Source organism: Pundamilia nyererei, unplaced genomic scaffold, assembly GCF_000239375.1.
Source record: "Pundamilia nyererei isolate P.nyererei 1_Seehausen unplaced genomic scaffold, PunNye1.0 scaffold00075, whole genome shotgun sequence".
NCBI lineage: Eukaryota > Metazoa > Chordata > Actinopteri > Cichliformes > Cichlidae > Pundamilia > Pundamilia nyererei.
In genome coordinates this window covers 878,998-897,341 of record NW_005187476.1, presented here as the reverse complement: position 1 = coordinate 897,341, position 18,344 = coordinate 878,998, and the positions used below count along the sequence as shown (strand labels likewise).

Genomic DNA, 18,344 nt, shown 5'->3' with positions numbered 1-18,344 from the left:
TTGTTGTTTTTTTTTTTTTTGCAGAGATCATAGTTTAAAGAATTTCACGCTACACGACTGCAAACGAGCGTGAAGTGACATTCCAGGCTTGCTGCTGTCTGTGGGTGGCATCCTGTGTCTGCACAGAAATCCCTCGGTTAAACACAGAGCCTCCAAACAGCGTTCATGCTGCAGGGACTCATTTAGTCAAACTGATCCACTCCTGCATGCCTACATGCATTTCACAGCGTCGCTGCATGGCATCATGTCGCTTCAGTTATGGTTAAAGGATGATCCCCAAGAAACCCTGTTAACCCAGTCGATTGTTTTTGAGCCTGTGAGGTGAATTTTATGAAGGGGGAAAAAAGGAAAGTGGAAGGTTGAGTGTGTTTCACTTTGACATTGATCTGTAAATTATGTGTGCGTGAGGGTGAGTGTGCGTAGATTCAAAAGATTCCGAAATAGGCCAGTTAGGGTTTAAAGTAGAGAGATGTTAGAGATTAAACAGACCTCTGTGGGGAGCAAAACTCCTCTCCAGCAGTTTAAATATAACTCTCTTCTGGGAGAAACTGAGTAAGTCTACAAGTGTGTGTGCCTGTGTGTGTTTGAGGGGGCCGGGCTGGGTTAGTGGGTTTATGTGTTGTTCTACATGTGAAAAATATGTGGCTAAGAAACTTTGATCTGTCCTTATTGCTCCGTGCATATTTGTATTTGGGGAGCAAATGTGTTTACATATTCGGTTTTATTTTTCCCTGTGGGAGAAAACCTTCATGTTTTAGGATGAAGACTTGTTTTTGGGCCAGTTTAAGCTTCCAGGAAATTCATGTAAAGCGATGTAATGCCCTCTGAAGCGATGGAAACGTGACTGTGTGTGTGTGTGTGATTCTTGAAGTGATGTCTTCTTTACCTTGGAAGCTGTGAGGATAGTTCAACACTGTAAGGTCTGCCTTCACCATCTGCTTGGTGTTAGTGTGTATGTGGGATTATGTATATGCATGTGAATCACTCAGCAGGAGCTGCATAACATGCATAAAGCTTGCGTTTAACCATAAGCTGCATCAAATACTTTCTTCACCAAGTCACTGACTTCCTTTCTTTGTGCTAAACACATATTTAAAAGCATAGCAAGCTGTCTGTTTGACGACAAGCTAAAGACGACCTTTATAGAAGATTTTATTGATGCAGAAATCGATGTACAGGTGTCAAAAAGTGCAGTTCCACTAATGGCCACACGAGGCTACATGCAAACACAGTCACTCCCTACAGATTCATGTGTTGACATGCCTAACTTTACAACAGAAATAAACGTGTTTATAGCCTGAAATCAAAAAACTGTTTAAGCTTCTGAAGCTATCGCTCCTTCAGAACAATTCAAGAGGTTTGGGAGGCTGGAACCTGGAATATTTGAAAATTTTGCATCGAATTAGAGCACAGAGGCCAAAGGAAATCTTTTCTCTGAACAAGCCACAGCAGCTTTGAGAATCAGCTGGAACCAGAGCTTTCTGCCTTGGTTGTGCTGTCAGTGCCTTTTGGAGCATTTTTAATGGGTTCCTGAGAAATAGTTTGGCCTGTGGTACGGTACAGCCCTTCCAAGAGGTTTTTCTTTTAGTTGAATTCGATTCTAGTATTTTAATAGTTTATTGCTTAGCGCTAATTAGCAGAAATTCTTGTATACCGAGCATTAGCTGATACAGCAGCTTAGCATTCCCACCTGTTGTCCAAATATGGTGACTTCTGGCTCCAAAAAAAAAAAAACACTGCAGTTATTAAAAACAGTGAGGTTTCAACATGCAGGGTCCAGAAACTATCGGGTCATGTCATGGTTTCTATGTCCAGTTTTATATGCAGTAATCATCCTCTGTCCAATTCTGTTTCTATCTTTATCTTTTCCTGTTGTTTATTAGTCTCATATGTGGCTTTCCTCACTCGGCGTTGGATTCATTAGACTTAATTGCACTTAATTAGAGTTAATTACTCTTAATTATGTTTGAATTACATAAAAAGTAACAATGTTTTAGTACTGATGAATGGAAATTGATGATGGGTAATAAAAAGCCAAATGACAGTCAAGTTTAAGACAAAGAGTGGGAAAATGAAAACAGTGGATTATAGACTAAATAACGTAATTATTGCTTTTATCCTCAAAAACAAACTCTGGCTTTCAAATTAAAGGAAAATTCTGTCCCCATGTTTTCACATATTGTGGGAATTTGGGGGTTGACAACACAAAGGAAATTGTGTGCTATAGCCTGTATGTGAGCATACGGTGTCTTCTGCCATCCATTTCACAGCTTTTGAAATATAATCCCTCATGCGTCTGTAGCTGCTGTCTACATCTCCATTCATTCAGGCTGAAACCTTTGAAAATAACAAACTCCACTCCAGCAAACAGGCACATTTGGCAGTCACATTGCCACCTCATTCTTCACGATGCAGTGCTTTTGATTTGCATATTTTGCCACACCTCTCATGCGTCACGGGAGGGGGTCACAGTTTAAGGTCAGCCAGCATGAATCCCAAGGACATTCAGGCATGGATGAGCCCTGGCTGCGAAGGCGCCTTCTGTGACCTTCAGCTGGCTACGGTAACCAGGGACACGGCTTGGATTTGCCCATAAACCTTCACCTGCTGCAGATCTTCTGCTCATCTGAATAGAGACTTGGGGAAAAAACCCGATACATTTCCTGCTCACTGTCTCAGTCTGATTGCAGCTGTAGCCTCTGTAACAGACTAATGAAGCATCTCCTTATCCACCCAACCCTCGCTTTGCATCTCCTCTCTCCTCTTCACACCCTCCCCCTCCTCCTCTTACACAAGCGGGTGACAGATGTGAGCCACTCTGGAGAGCACGCAGACACCCAGCGCTCGGCTGCCAGGCGCCGATGCTCTTATAGGTTGTGTGTGAGTGTGTGTGTGTGTTTCTTTTGCATAAACTTGTAGTAGTGCTGTAGTAATCTGTCCCTTTTTCTTTGCTTTTCCAGTGTGGGTGCATGTGTTTAGGTGTGTGTGTTATTTCAGTGTAGCAAGTGCAGCCTTTAATCTCACTGCTGTGTGGTCGCAGATGGGATTTTCATCTCAGCTGGAGAGTGGATGTTCATGCCAACAGGGGTATTTCCAGTATTTTCTAAATGTGTAGAATTGAGGGGGGGCTAGTCCTGTTAGCTCATGAGCAAATTTCCTGCATTCGGAGGCATGGCTGCCGCTTAACAGTATGGCAGCAGATGTTTCAGTAATGAAGCTGAGAAAATGCAGAATTGTTACAACTGTCAATGTGTTTTATTCTACTCAATGGTAGAAGTAGTTGTTTAGCTTAGCTTACTTTAGCTAAATAAAGGGTTTAGAGAATTACAGGAAGTGGACCAAGCCACTGCGGCGCATTTAAGGGGGAGTCCATTTTTGTCTAAGATGGACCGTCTCCTAGGCTAGGCGCTTCGCTCATGTCCTATCGGGAGGAGTCCCTGGGGCAGACCAGTGCTCACTGAGTGGAACAGATCTCTCGGTTAGCTTGGGAACACCTTGGTATCCCCCCCGGAAGAGGTCGCCAGGGTGAAGAAAGTCTGAGCTTCTCTGCTTAGACTCCTGCCCTCCTGTGAGCTGAACCTAGATAAGAGATAGAAAATGGATGGATCCCTTATCTTCTACTTATCCAAAGTCAGGTCATGGTTGTAGCAAGGCAAACAGGGTATTCCAGATGTCCTTTTTCACAGCAACACTTTGGGATCCCCGGGAAGAACTGCAAAGTGTTCCAGGCCAGATGAAATATATAATCTGTCCCGCAGGTTCTGGGTCTTCCCTTCCCCTCCAAGTTGTATGTACCCAGAAACTCCACAGAGACCCATCCAGGCAACACTCTGATCAAATGCCTGAACCACCTCACCTGTCTCCCAGGAAGGAAACTCTATCCTGAGCCCTTCCAGCTCTCAGAGCATTTCACCTTATCACTAAAGCCTCAGTTATACTTTTCACGTCCACTCGGGTCCAAGTGGGGTAAATTTCATGAACAGTGAACATGAGGGTCCATGTGGATGTCCACCTGCTTGCCTGTTTCAATGATTGCGCAAACTCATCTGTAGAGAATTTATATTACAATGCACCGACTAGGTATGCGCCCCAGGCAGTGGACTTTAAAGAAATATAACAGGAATAACTACTTAGCCATTGGATCTCCAGCCATCCGTGTCCGTAACAGAGTATGATCAAGGCCTAAGGCTGAGCCCAGCCACCCTGTGGAGAAAACCCATTTTAGCTGCTTGTATGCCCAACCTTATTTTTGCGGGCATATCTCACATTTCATGACCACAGGCCAGGGTTGGAGGGTTGATCAGCTGATAAATCGAAAGCTTTGCCTGCCTTCCTTCAGCTTCTGCTGTCACAGTGTCCAATTTTCCCCAATGTGGGGGGTCGTTGCTCAAAATAATGCAGTACACATCGATTACTTTTAGAAAATATCATGCTTAACATTACTTAAGTACTCTGTCAAGAAGGTAATTTTTCACTACTGCTTCTGTAACATGGCCTGAAATACGCTGTCACATTATCATACCAGTGAACAATACAAACATGTTAGCACACCAATGCAAATCCCAGTACTAATGATGACACGCAAAGTTGGTAAAAAAATCAAATCAAAAGCCCAAGAGGTTACCTGTTTTGTTACCTTTTGGAGATGATTCAATTCAAGTTTATTTAAATAGCGCCAAATCACAACAACAGTCGCCTCAAGGCGCTTTATATTGTAAGGTAGACCCTGCAGGCTCTGGCTGCTTGGCTGGAGTCTGCATGCGCTCAGCGTTAAAGTCATTTTGAATTCTTTATCAGCTTTTATGCAGATGCTCACAAAGAGTTGGTTTTGTGTTAGCAGCAGTGATCTTTAGACAGGATACAGTTTGCTATTGTGTTCTTTCCCTTTCGTGCAATTACAGTTAAGCTACTGTTCATATCTAAATTCCTTAAAAACTGTTGACTGTGACGCCATTTCCCTCCAACCTGCACACAAACTGAAGTCGGATGATTGCAGCATGAGGAAAGAAAATTGCATGTTTGGAGGGGTTTTGTATCTACTTGTCTTGTAGGTGACTGAGGAGCCATAATTGCATCAGATTATTGAATTTAGGGCAGAAATATCTTACATTACTGCCATATAGAAAAATGTAATGTGATTACCGTAATGTGTTACACACAGTGCTGACTTTTTGTTAAGGGTCAAGTAACTAATGGTAATAGAAAATAAATTTTAAAAATCAACTTTTTTTATTTTACTGTAATCATCAGGTCACATGGCAGCAACTGAGTGAATTAGACATGGACAAGATGAAAAGTTGGGGGTGAAAAGGTGATTTAAGTGCATGGTTGTTGGTGTCAGACGGACTGGTCTGAGTACTTCAGACTGCTGATCTACTGGGATTTTCCTGCATATCTATCATTAGGGTTAATAGAGAATGGTAAAACTAAGAAAAAAAAAACAATCAGCTGCAGTTCTCTGGGTGAAAATGACTTGTTGATGTCCGAGGTCAGACTTTTTGATAGAAAAACAACAGTAACTCCACTCTTTACAACAAAGGTATGCAAGAGAGCATCCATCAAACCTTGAAGGAGATGGGCTACGGCAGCAGAACACTACACCAGGTGCCAATAACAGGAAACTTTGGCTAAAAGATTTGGACAGTAGAAGATTGGGCTCATTAGTACCAAGTGATCATCATTTAAACAGCCAAGGTCTCTCTGGGTGATTTTGCTGACCCATCTTCTGATGGCTGCTTCCAGCGGGGAAAAAACAGGCCATGTCACAAAGTTCAGAACATCTCAAACAGCTTTCTTGAATGCTCATTGTTCTGTCTACCTCGTCTCACACACAACCAGTTGGGAAAGATGGCCGCCCCCCTGAGCCTGGTTCTCCCGAAGCTTTCTTCCTTTCAAAAGGGAGTTTTTCCTCCACACTATCGCCAAGTGCTTGTTCAATAGGGAATCATCTAATTGTTGGGTTTTTCTCTATGTTATTGTAAGGTCAATAAGGGACTGCTGTTTATGAATTGGCGCTATATAAATAAAACTGAATTGAATCGAACTAAATTTTACTCGATGCCCTCCACAGTTACCAGATCTCAATCCAATAGAGCACCTATGGGATGTCGTGGAACGGGAGGTTTGCATCATGGATGCACGGAAGACAAATCTACAGCAACAGAGACCAAAATCTCTGAGGAATATTTCTGGCAACTTGTTGAATCGAAGTCTCAAACAGTTAAGGCAGTTCTGAAGCTAAATAGGGGTCCGACCCAGTACAGCTTTACCGAATGAAGTAGCCCAAAGTGTATTTACCTAAACTAATTAATGCATTATTATCTCTTATAAGTAAAGAGATAAATAAACAATGAAGTGACTAAACCAATGTGAACAGATGCCACTGATATATGGTGTACTCACTCTGTGCACAGAAAATCATGACCCTGAAATAGAGCACCAGACTGCAGTGACTCAATCAGACCCGAACAAACTGGGTGCCAGTCCCTGCATACCAATGCATTCACATAAACACAAATACAGTTAATGCAGCAGACGCATATTTCAGTCTCTCTTATACACGCACACACACACATGCACACACACATATTTCCGCTCACTTCATGTGTAATGTAATCACCTAGGCTCTCCATGCCTGCTAACCCAATAAAGCTGACAGTCTCCAACACACACAGTTACATACACACAAACAAACACACACATGCTCCAGAATACATTCAACTCTCTCTTGGTTTCTTCTCCTTTCCGCCTCAGTTTTTCTGCCACTAACCGTCCGACTTACAGGAACTGTTTCAGTTACAAACTTCAGCCTCTGACTGAGCTCTTATTTGTTAGCAGCTAAGCTTCAAGTCACTTTATCCACTGACCCATTTCTGCTGAACAGCTCAGAGTTTGGGGCTGACTCGAGCCGGTCCGAGGTGCCAAAACGAAGCGTCTGGGGGAGAGAGAGTTGGATCGACGGGGCTGACAGAGAAAACAGACACAGAGCGTGCTCTTTCTTACATTATTAACAACGCTCACACGAGAGGACAAAGAGAGTGGAAGATTGGTCGAACATATTAATGCTGCACGGGAGACTCGTTTGTACCCGTGTGTACTGTCTGCTGTTTGTTCGGGTCTGCCCGGTTGTTGCGGAGGGTGACCAGGCGCGGCGGCCATAACCGCTCCTCCGAGCGCCATCTGCTCCACGCTGCAGCAACTGTTGCCAGGGTACCTGCTCTCCTCTCCTCCCCTCCAGCCCACCTTTTACTCCTCCTCCTCTTTTGGCTCATCACCTCCATCGCATCCTCTCGATTTTTCTCCCCAAACAAGATCTACGCTCAAATCCTCCTCCTGTGGTTGTCCTTCTGCTCTCATGCCTCGTTTCTCTCCACACACATGCTCTTTTCTCTTCCCTCCAATTAATTTAATTTGCCTTTTCATTCTGAAGAGGATACCTGCTTTTGATTTAATGAGCTTTATTGGCGTGAGATTTAATTCTTTGTATATTAGCGACGCTCCAGTGAAGTATTAACAGCGCTGAAATAGTACTAATTCTAATTCATTTACTGTGTTTCCATTATTTTACTCTTCGTGTCTGTCTTCTCCGTGTGTCTTTATTTAACTAGAAGATGTGTCGGAGCTGTGCTTTCTTTAGGAAGATGCCACTGTGCTGCTTTTTCACCACCTCCAGGAAAATCTTTAAGACTTTTTCCTCTCCTCTTTCCTCTCTAACCCGTCTTTCTTCCGTTTTTTCACTCCTTTGCAGTTGTGTGGACATGACTCAGGGCCCCTTCTCTTCAGAGAAGAGATGGAACCAAAGAAAGAGTCGAGAAAAGAGGACTTTGATGGGGCGGGGGGTGTTTAGAGAGAAGGAAAGAAAAGTGGTAGAGTGAGAGAGGGAGAGATCGTAGATCAGAGCCGTCATGATTGAGCCATCTGCTGAGAGGAGGCCGGTGAGACCCGCACACACACGCCTGTGCTTAAAGATCACCACTGCCACCCGCTGGTCATTTCCCAACACTACAGCTCGCCGTCCTTCCCCACTCTCGTGCATCGTCTAACTGCTGCGCTGCCATCCGGGCACAAACATGCCATCCGAAGATGAGACACGTAGCTCTGAACATCGATCAGTCTGGTCTGGCTGTCTGGTGAGCCAGTCCTAAGCAGCCGATTCTGTTTGCTCCACAGGGCTTTTTGTGCTCTAATATATGAGGTTTATCTACACGTAACTCCTTTCTAAGAAGAGCCGAGCCTCAATGCGGATTATGAGGCTTTGGCTCTTTCAAAACATATTGAGTATACTGGTGTGTTACTGACGCGAGCCAGCGCTGTGATTTGGTGCTGTAATCCCGCGTTCGCTGTTTCATTCTTGCCCTGCAGTTAAATGTGATTTGTTGTACACTCTTTGTTCCTGTGTGCTGGTGCATTTTTATGCGAGCAAACACTCTTTACTGGTCTGAATCATTCTTTCCTCTCCTCTCAGTCCTCCCCCTTTCTTTTGCTGGCAGGCCTAAACAATGTCCACTCTCGTTCAGCTGTCTAACCTTTAATAGATCCATAAACACTCCACTCCCATTGGCCAGAGCAGGCCATTTCATCCTATTAGAGATTAGCATACGCCTGAGTGGAGGAGGAAGTGCTCTTTATATGCTAATGAGGAGATAATGTATGCAGCACAGCGAGGACAAGCCGGTGCCCCCGTTGGGAGGACTCAGGGTGGCCCAGCGTGCTGAATCTTGAGGCAGTCTTGTCTTTATCTTGTTTTTCACTGTCATTCACAGACAGCTGGACTGTGTCTTTGTGAGTTAAAATACATCACAAGGCTCGACTGCAGCGTTATGCCAAAAAAGGACCATGCAAAGCCGGCAGTCTAAATGCCTCCATCTCTGATAGTGTATAAAATATGCCTTCCTTATGTATCTGATCTTATTGTGTGGCATTCACTTGTGATAAAGAGCGATAACAATGACTCGGTGGAGAGGAGATTTTCAGAGTCTGAAATGGTTTTGTTAGATGCCGAGAAGCTCCTTTTTGTTTGGTTTTACGCCTTTAACCGAGCATACATGATTAAAAATGGCTTCAGTGGAATATTTAAACATCTTGGAAAATACATATACTTTGCTTTCTTGCAAAGAGAGTGTTAGCACTCAGAGTTTTGACCTGTATGGTTTACAATTACACCTTCGCGTGTATTCTTTTGACTCACTTGGCATTGCTAAAGAGAAATTCTTAACAGAAAAACTCTAAGAGTTTGTTTACCATGTGGCTAAATGCTACCTAGCTATACAGCATGTAGTGATTCACTGGTGACCTCGTGGAAGTTCTTTCTTTGCCTTCCCGTCATCGAGTTTCGTGTAATTTCTCCTGATATACTGACAGACAAATAGACAACATACATACAAGCTGGTTAGGAATAATATTATTGCAGCTGTAGCTTTATAGAGCTTTAGGGGGCGATCGTGGCTCAAGAGTTGGGCGTTCGCCTTGTAATCGGAAGGTTGCCGGTTCGAGCCCCGGCTTGGACAGTCTCGGTCGTTGTGTCCTTGGGCAAGACACTTCACCCGTTGCCTACTGGTGGTGGTCAGAGGGCCCGGTGGCGCCAGTGTCCGGCAGCCTCGCCTCTGTCAGTGCGCCCCAAGGTGGCTGTGGCTACAATGTAGCTGCCATCACCAGTGTGTGGATGACTGGATATGTAAAGCGCTTTGGGGTCCTTAGGGACTAGTAAAGCGCTATATAAATACAGGCCATTTATAGATGCTAGTTGGCTGATTTTTTTTTTAGCTTTTCACACAGAAGGTGGAGCTACAGCCTACTGTTTCCTGTCTTTATTCTATAGACTGTATATAAAAAGTTGCCATAGCTTCTGGATATGAGAAGGTTTATGATGCAGAACCATCATCAACCTGCATTCTTTCTAATGGTCAGCAGGGGTCAAGTCCTCTGACTACCCACTTTACTCTGTGACCTCATTAAATTCATTGTATTTTGTTAATTGTTGTCATTATTAAACTCAAGAAGGGTGACAGAGAAGGGCTTGCTTTAGGGAGGAGCCAACTGATGATGACATCATAGTGGCTACCTTCACCTCTTATATACAGTCCATGCTTTATCCTAGGCTAAGCCATCTGGCTGCTAGCGTCATATTTAAATGACAGCTGTGCAAGTGTGCTGTGATGTCTTATTAGCGATAGTCCACCTGACCTGCTGCCTTCTTCTTTCTAGGAGCAAGGTGTGGTGGGGATGTCACGACCACCTGGCGCCATACCACCTCCTCACCCCGCTGGCGGCGTTGCCTCTGGGGTGGGCCCCAACCAGGGATCAGGTCCGCCTCCGGTCTACCGGCAGGACGTGATGAAGCAGATGATGGTGATGGAGCAGGAGAAGAGGGCGCAGATGCACATGATGGAGCAGCAGAAACAGCAGCTCTTAAGAGAGCAGAGACAGCAGCAGCAACTCTTGGCTGAACAGGTGAGTTTATGTTCATGTCATTCAGTGGGGTGATGATTAAACAGGAAGGAAGGCCTCTGTGACTCATCTGTCACCCATTAAATTATCATTTGTGCGTGTGCGTGTGTGTGTTTGCCTTGTTTGTTCATACATCCATGTAGATTTGTCAGCATCTTCAGCTCAAACAAGAGCAGCTCATCCTCTCTTCTTCCTTACTGTTGTCTGGTTGCATGTATAATTACCCTCAACCAGCCCCCTCTTCACTACTTCCTTTTCATCTCTTCAGTGTGTGTCTGTGTGTGTGTAGATGTGTTTTTGTCACATGCCGCCTGCTGTGATAATATGGTGTTTTCTTTTTATTTCTCTCTCTGTGAGGGAATCAAGTGTTAAAAGAGTTCTGAACTCTGAAGTCACCACCCACTACGAAGGGTTTTAATTGGATCTGCAAAAACATACACAGACACGCAAATATGGGTGCCCAAAAGGAACGCCATCCTGCTGGGATTTAGTGTATGTTGTTAACCGAGTATAAAATGAGCAACCTGTCCATGCATACATTCAGGACCCGCTTTAAAATGTGCTTATTAATGACCAGACCTTTCAGGTTTCTCTTTATACCTGCAGAACAAACTGTGGCTACGTCATTACACTAATCAGTTATGATGCTGTTAATGCAAACGAGCGTCACACAGGTTATGTACGCAAATCTAATCCCGTCAGCACGCATCTTCCTCTCTTCTTCTCTACCAAAACATCTGTTTTAGTACAGTTATACCCAACATCTGCCTAAACCCAACAGTAAAAACATCTGCCTAAATTCAATTACAGCAACATCTGTCCTAACTCAGCTGTATCAGCATCTGTCTTAACTCAACCAACATCTGTCTCAGCTCAGCTGTATCAGCATCTGTCAGAACCTGTCTTGACTCAGCTGTGCCAACATCTGCCTGAACTGGCTGTACCAACATCTATTTTAACTCCACTGTATCAGGTGGCCAACATATAACAAACTCTAGCAACACCTGTCTTAACTTCATTATACCAGCATCTGTGTTAATGCAATTATATCATCCATCTTAACTCAATTGTACCAGTGCCTGTCTTAACTCAGCTGTACCAACATCTGGCTAAACTCAGCTGTAACAACATCTGTCTTAATGCAATTATACCATCTATCTTAACTCAGTTATACCAACATCTGTCTGAACTCAACTGTTCTGATATCTTCTTCTGCTGTCCCCAATGCTGTTTACCCAACACATCTTCCCAAAGCACCAAATCACAAAAGCAGTTGCCTTAAGAGGCTTTATGTTGTAAGGTAAAGACCCTACAATAATGAGGCGAAAACCCCAACAATCAAAGGACCTTTGAGCAAGCACTTGGCGACAGTGGGAAGGAAAAACTTCCTTTTAATGGGAAGAAACCTAGGATCAGGGAGGGGCGGCCTCTCTCAGGTAGAGGCGGCCTCTCCTGAGCCTGGGTGACTTTGTTTAGGATGAGGGGAGGAAGAGAGGACAAAGACCTTAGTGCAGCATTCGATACTGTCAACCATAATATCCTATTAGAGCGATTAGAAGGTATTACAGGTACTGCGCTGCAGTGGTTTGTATCATATCTATCTAATAGACTCCAGTTTGTGCATGTAAATGGAGAGTCCTCTTCACACACTGAGGTTAATTATGGAGTTCCACAGGGTTCAGTGCTAGGACCAATTCTGTTTACATTATACATGCTTCCCTTAGGCAGTATCATTAGAAGACATAGCATACATTTTCACTGCTATGCAGATGACACCCAGCTCTATCTGTCCATGAAGCCAGATGACACACACCAATGAGTTAAACTGCAGGAATGTCTTAAAGACATAAAGACCTGGATGGCCGCTAACTTTCTGCTTCTTAATTCAGATCAAACTGAGGTTATTGTACTCGGCCCTGAAAAGCCTAGAAATATGGTATCTAACCAGATTCTTACTCTGGATGGCATTACCTCGGCCTCCAGTAACGCTGTGAGGAACCTTGGAGACATTTTTGACCAGGACATGTCCTTCAATGCACATATTAAACAAATATGTAAGACTGCGTTCTTCCATTTGCGCAACATCTCTAAAATTAGAAATATCCTGTCTCAGAGTGACGCTGAAAAACTAGTTCATGCATTTATTACTTCCAGGCTGGACGACTGTAATTCATTATTATCAGGATGTCCAAAAAACTCCCTGAAAAGCCTTCAGCTGATCCAAAATGCTGCAGCAAGAGTCCTGACAGGGACTAGAAAGAGAGAGCATATTTCTCCTGTTTTGGCTTCCCTTCATTGGCTTCCTGTTAAATCCAGAATTGAATTCAAAATCCTGCTCCTCACATACAAGGTCTTAAATAATCAGGCCCCATCTTATCTTAATGACCTTGTAGTACCATATCACCCTATTAGAGCACTTTGCTCTCGCTCTGCAGGCCTACTTGTTGTTCCTAGAGTATTTAAAAGTAGAATGGGAGGGAGAGCCTTCAGTTTTCAGGCCCCTCTTCTGTGGAACCAGCTTCCAGTTTGGATTCGGGAGACAGACACTATCTCTACTTTCAAGATTAGACTTAATACTTTCCTTTTTGCTAAAGCATATAATTAGGGCTGGACCAGGTGACCCTGAATCCTCCCTTAGTTATGCTACAATAGACGTAGGCAGGTTTTTCTTTTCCAGTCACCTTTCTCACTCACTATAATAGACCTCTCTGCATTGAATCATATCTGTTATTAACCTCTGTCTCTCTTCCACAGCATGTCTTTATCCTGTCTTCCTTCTCTCACCCCAACCGGTCGCAGCAGATGGCCCCGCCCCTCCCTGAGCCTGGTTCTGCTGGAAGTTTCTTCCTGTTAAAAGGGAGTTTTTCCTTCCCACTGTCGCCAAAGTGCTTGCTCATAGGGGGTCATATGATTGTTGGGTTTTTCTCTGTATCTATGAAGTGCCTTGAGGCGACTTATGTTGTGATTAGGCGCTATATAAATAAAATTGAATTGAATTGAAAGACACGCTGTGGAAGAGAACCAGAGATTAATATTAACTAATGATGAAATGCAGAGTAGGGCTGCAGCTTAAACAGATTATTTTGGTAGTTGACTAATCTGCCAATTTTCTTTGATTAGTCGTTTAGTCAATGATTACTTGTCTCTTATCTCCACTTCCTGTGGGCAAACTTCCTGTTCTAGGCTCCAGTGACTCACCTGCTTAAGTCTGCCCACCTGTGATTAGCACCCTTTTGTCTCGTCCCACAGCATATGAAAATAATGACCTAGGAAACACATGAATTTGAAAATAATCAAATGTATTTTTAACATTACATTAAAAATGAAATGAATAAAAATATTAGGTAAAACAAGTTAAAATGCTAGTATTTAAACAAAAAAATAACATGCAAATAGGAAACAAAAAATGGCTTCTGTCCATAAGTTTAAATAAAGCTTCAAATTAAATCAGAAAGATTTTGTGCCCTGATATTGCAGTATAAAAAAAAGAAAGTTTTAAGCCTAATCTTGAAAGTACAGAGGGTGTCTGTCTCAAATCCAAACTGGGAGCTGGTTCCACAGAGAGGGGGCCTGAAAGCTGAAGGCATTCTGCTTTTAAATGCTCGAGGAATGCTGCAGTCTCAGAGCGAAGTGCCTTGTTAGGGGGATATAGTAATATGAACTCTTTAAGATAAGATGGAGCCTGATTATTCGAGACCTTGTATGTGAGGTTGCCGCTGTTCCCAGCATCTATAGAACTTCATCAAACTTTAACTGTATCAGTATTGTGGAATATCGGTGCCTGATCTTGACAGTATGAACAACTGTCTCAAGTCTCACTGCCTCACTGTACCGGAACCCTTATTGTACCTGGACTTAACTAACATCTACTGTAACAAGCATCTGTCTGTTCTCAGCTACATCTGTCTCTACCTTAAAATCTCCTTCATCAAACATTTGTGTACCTACATCTTTATATTATTTACTTTTAGCTGTTATTGGCTCTTTAAGAGCAGGCATGGGTCCAGCTCATATGGCCATTAGAGGAAGTGCAGCTTTTAGCACTTTACCACATTGGCTTCAATCCGGCTATAGAGGAGCAAAAGAAAAGTTCTTCTGCTAAACTATTCGTACTGTCAAGTGTGATTCTGTTCTTCTGTGTATCTCACGCCCTAATGATACAAAATTCATGAAATAGGTGTGAGCAGCTGTAACACGCTTTCAGCACACTTGCTTAACAACTTCCATCTGTCTGTGTCTGCAGCTCCAGCAGCAGCAACATCTCCCCAGACAAATCGGCCAGGGCCAGAGGAATCCATATCCCCAAGTCAATCAGTACCAAGGTGAGACACATGAGCACGTGCGTTCATGTCACCTGTGCAGCAATGCACACACGGCATGCGCCTGCGCAAGAATGGCTGCACCCCACAAGATTTTCTCACACATTATTATTTATTGGAAAATTAGAAAATGGATTTAGCACCCAGATGGTTATGTGTGTGTGTGTGTGTGTGGGGGGTGGCTACAATTACACACGCATGTTTTGTCAGCAACAAGTATGGTATACATGGTGGCGCTCCAAGACATTTAGGGACGTAACAGATTTTGCAGTTCATTCGGTGCCATGTTCACAGACAGATATGTATGCAAACAACAGCACTGACCAAACATCACCCTGAAACCAAGCCTCGTCCTTTCTGTCTGTCTCTGTCAGATACATCAGTTGGCGCTCAGATGCTCTCCAGCCTCTCTCTCTCTCCTCCTCTCTCCGGGAAAAAAAATACAAAATAAAAAAATAAAAAATTCTGCTCTGCCTGTTACCACGGCAACTTGTCTGTCCTGGATCCCCCAGAGTTCCGGTGAAGTCGGAGAGATGGATGAGAGCAGGGGAAGTGGGAGAGAATGGGAGGAGGAGTGAGAGCGGGGTGGCTGGCAAGTAGAGGAAAAGGTAGATGGTTCGGTGGGTAGAAGGAGAGGTTGAACGGAGAGATGAGATGATGAAGAGACAAAGAAAATACAGAGGAAGCGACAGAGAGAGGAGGAGAATGAGGAAGAGAGTCAGGCTGAAAAACCATTTATAGCCATCAGTGTCTGCAAATGAAAGAGATAATATGGAGAGGAAGAGGAAGCTCCGGTGTGAAACTCCGGCCTACAGATATACACATTAACTCAGCTGTCCTGCAGTGTATCTGTGATTGTGCTCATATCACCTACAAATCTCACAGTCGATATATTTGTGATCTGTGAAGTATATAGACAGTTACCTGCAACTCTACTCACTTCCTACTTACTGGAGTGAGTGATCCTCTTCATTCTCGCTCCTCTGTTACATTTTCAGCCTGAGCTGTGAGGTGGGGGATTAGTGGAATGATGTCAGAAGGGAGTTTATTATAGGATTTAAAGCCATTTCCACGCTAGCAGACCTCCTCAGCTCAGCTACTTCTGAACATCTAATAGCAAAAAGTAGAGGAGTGAGATGCTTCAGTGTGTTTAGTTTTATTTTGGTGGGGTAGGATTTGGGCCAAATTGGATGGGAAGCATTCGTTTCCAGAGTAAAGGGGCTGTCCTGCAACATAAATCTTTGCCTCAGCAATGACTTATTAGAGCCGTCTTATGGCCTTTGGTTCATTTAAGTGGCTCTACTGTGTAAGCTCTCAGATTTTCCCCTACAACTATTTCCTCATCTGTTTGCTAACTCCTCTTATTTTCCACTCCTAGGTACCCCTCAGGCTCTCCAGACCATTCGGGCTACCCGCCTCCTGCAGCAGCCGCAAACTCAGCAGCAGATGGTCCAGATGAGTTCTGTTCAGGCCCAGGGTGGTTCTGTGGGACCCCAAACTGACATGGGACTACCCTACAGTAACCAGGGATCCAACCAGGGTTCCCTGTATGGGCTCAACCCCTCCATGAGCCAAATGATCCACCAGCAGCAGCACCAGAGCCAAAGCGTCCAAGCCTCCATGGGTCTTCCGCCACAGCACAACCCCACCGGAGGGCCACCCCGGCAGGCAGGTGCGGGTCCTGGAGTCGGAGGTATGCCTGGAGGACCCGGAGGTGGTGGAGCTGGAGGTTATGGAGGGCAAGGGATGTTAATGAACTCCATGTCCCAACAACCTCTTAAAGGACCTCCTAATGCCAAAGCTCAAACACAGAGACTGCAGAGCATGCTGGGAGGAGGCGGTGGGGGAATGGCAGCAAGTGGCTGGCCGCAGCAGCAAGGACAGAGTCTGCAGGCCATGGGGGGTGGAGTTGGAAGGACTACAGGAGGAGGGGGAGGAGATATGGTGGGGTTCAGCTCTGCCCAGGGTTATGGGATGCAGCCGGGTCAACCCCCACGCATGGCTAAACAACACTTTCAGGGCCCAGGACAAGGGATGGGCCAGGGGATGGACCCCAGGTTGGGCAACCCAGCTGCGGGTATGGCTGGCCCAATGATGGGCCCTCACATGGGTGGTCAACCAAGGACCAACCAACCCCGCCCTATGGTTATGAACCAGGGAATGAACCAGGGGGTGATGGGCCAGGGAATAACTGGGATGGGGGGTTTCGTGCCAGGCCCTGGGGGGCCAGGAATAGGGGCAAGTGGAGGTGGAGGAGGTGGATCTTACGGACCAGGGGCAGTCGGGGTTGGAGGTCAGCCGCAGGGCTACCAGAGGACAGCCAATCAGGACATGTCATCCTATGGATACGGGGGCGGGCCCTCAGGCGGAGGAGCCTTCGGATTGGGGGACGGCTCGGGGGCAGAGCTGGACTCAAGTGACGGTTGGATGGAGGAGTTTTTCTCGAGCTAATAGCCAACGGGGAAAGTTGTTACTGGATGAAATAAAAACGTTTAAAGTTGGACAAATTTTAAAATCTGAGAAAGTAAAACAAAAACGATAACATGACGTGGACTGGCATGTTTTTGTTTTGTAAAACATGAGCAAGATTATAAATGAGTTCCTGTGTTACGTTTTGTGCGTATGTATGTGTGTGTGTGATGGAGAGAGCTATCATTTTGTCTTGTGCATATTAATGAAAAACCAATATAGAGATTAAGAAGTGTGTTTCCTAATTTTCCCTTTTTTCTCTATGGAATAAATTTTCTTCAGTGTTTGAAAGCGAGGCCCATTCACGCAGCAGCGCTTTGAGCCCGAGCTTCAGCAGGGGCTGATTGGAAACTGTAGACTGATGAAGGGGAAGCAAGACTTGTTCTCAAGACAGCAATTTATTTGTGTTTGTGTGTTTGTGCCACCCTGATCAGCGCTTCAGATCTCTCAACTACGCGAGGAGCTGAAGGGAGTAGAAAGCACTCTCAACGCTCCCATTCCTCCTCTTAGATTTGAGCCCCCCCTCGTACAGACACACAAACACACACACTCACAAATCTGATTCCCTCACGCTCCTTCACTCTGTTCCTTTCACTTGATTTCCCTCTCATCCTCCATTCCTCTCTCCTCCCGTCTTTCCCACCCTCTCTCCAGAGACTCGTTCCTCGCTCTCAACGCTCCTTTCTCTGTTTAAACTGTGCACATCACAACAGAACAAATGATGCTACTCTATTGTGCCACGCAGGCTCGCTCTGCCCTCTAGTGCTTTTGCTAGGCAACCGACCTGAGTGGCATTTTTATTTAATTTTTTTAAAGGGGGGTTGTGGTTCATTTCCTGTGTTGTGTCGCTGTGGTTGCACATGTAGACAAAGACAAAGGCAGTAAAAAGCTGAGAAAAGGAGGAGAGATTAGGCAGCTAAAGCAAGCACACGTAGACAACAACAAACAGACAAACAAGCGTCAGCCCGGGAGGATGTGCAGATGTGTGAGAGGCAGCAAACAGAACTAATATTAGGCTACACATTAAACCTTCTGTCTGCGTGACACAAACCACATCGCATGCATCAGGCAGACAGAAACAATCGCTGGGCACTGAATGTATTCAAGCAC

The 18,344-nt window shown here is 44.7% G+C and overlaps 1 protein-coding gene across 1 annotated transcript in view; it reads left to right on the top strand.

Moving 5' to 3' along the window:
- Window positions 1-17,312, top strand: part of maml3 (mastermind-like transcriptional coactivator 3) — a 127,902-nt gene extending 110,590 nt beyond the window's left edge. Inside the window, exons 4-6 of the mRNA XM_013911931.1 lie at window positions 10,204-10,449; window positions 14,690-14,768; window positions 16,144-17,312. Coding sequence (XP_013767385.1) covers window positions 10,204-10,449; window positions 14,690-14,768; window positions 16,144-17,216 — 1,398 coding nt within the window. The 3' untranslated portion in view covers window positions 17,217-17,312. The remainder of the gene's footprint in view (window positions 1-10,203; window positions 10,450-14,689; window positions 14,769-16,143) is intronic.
- The last annotated feature ends 1,032 nt before the right edge of the window (window positions 17,313-18,344 follow it).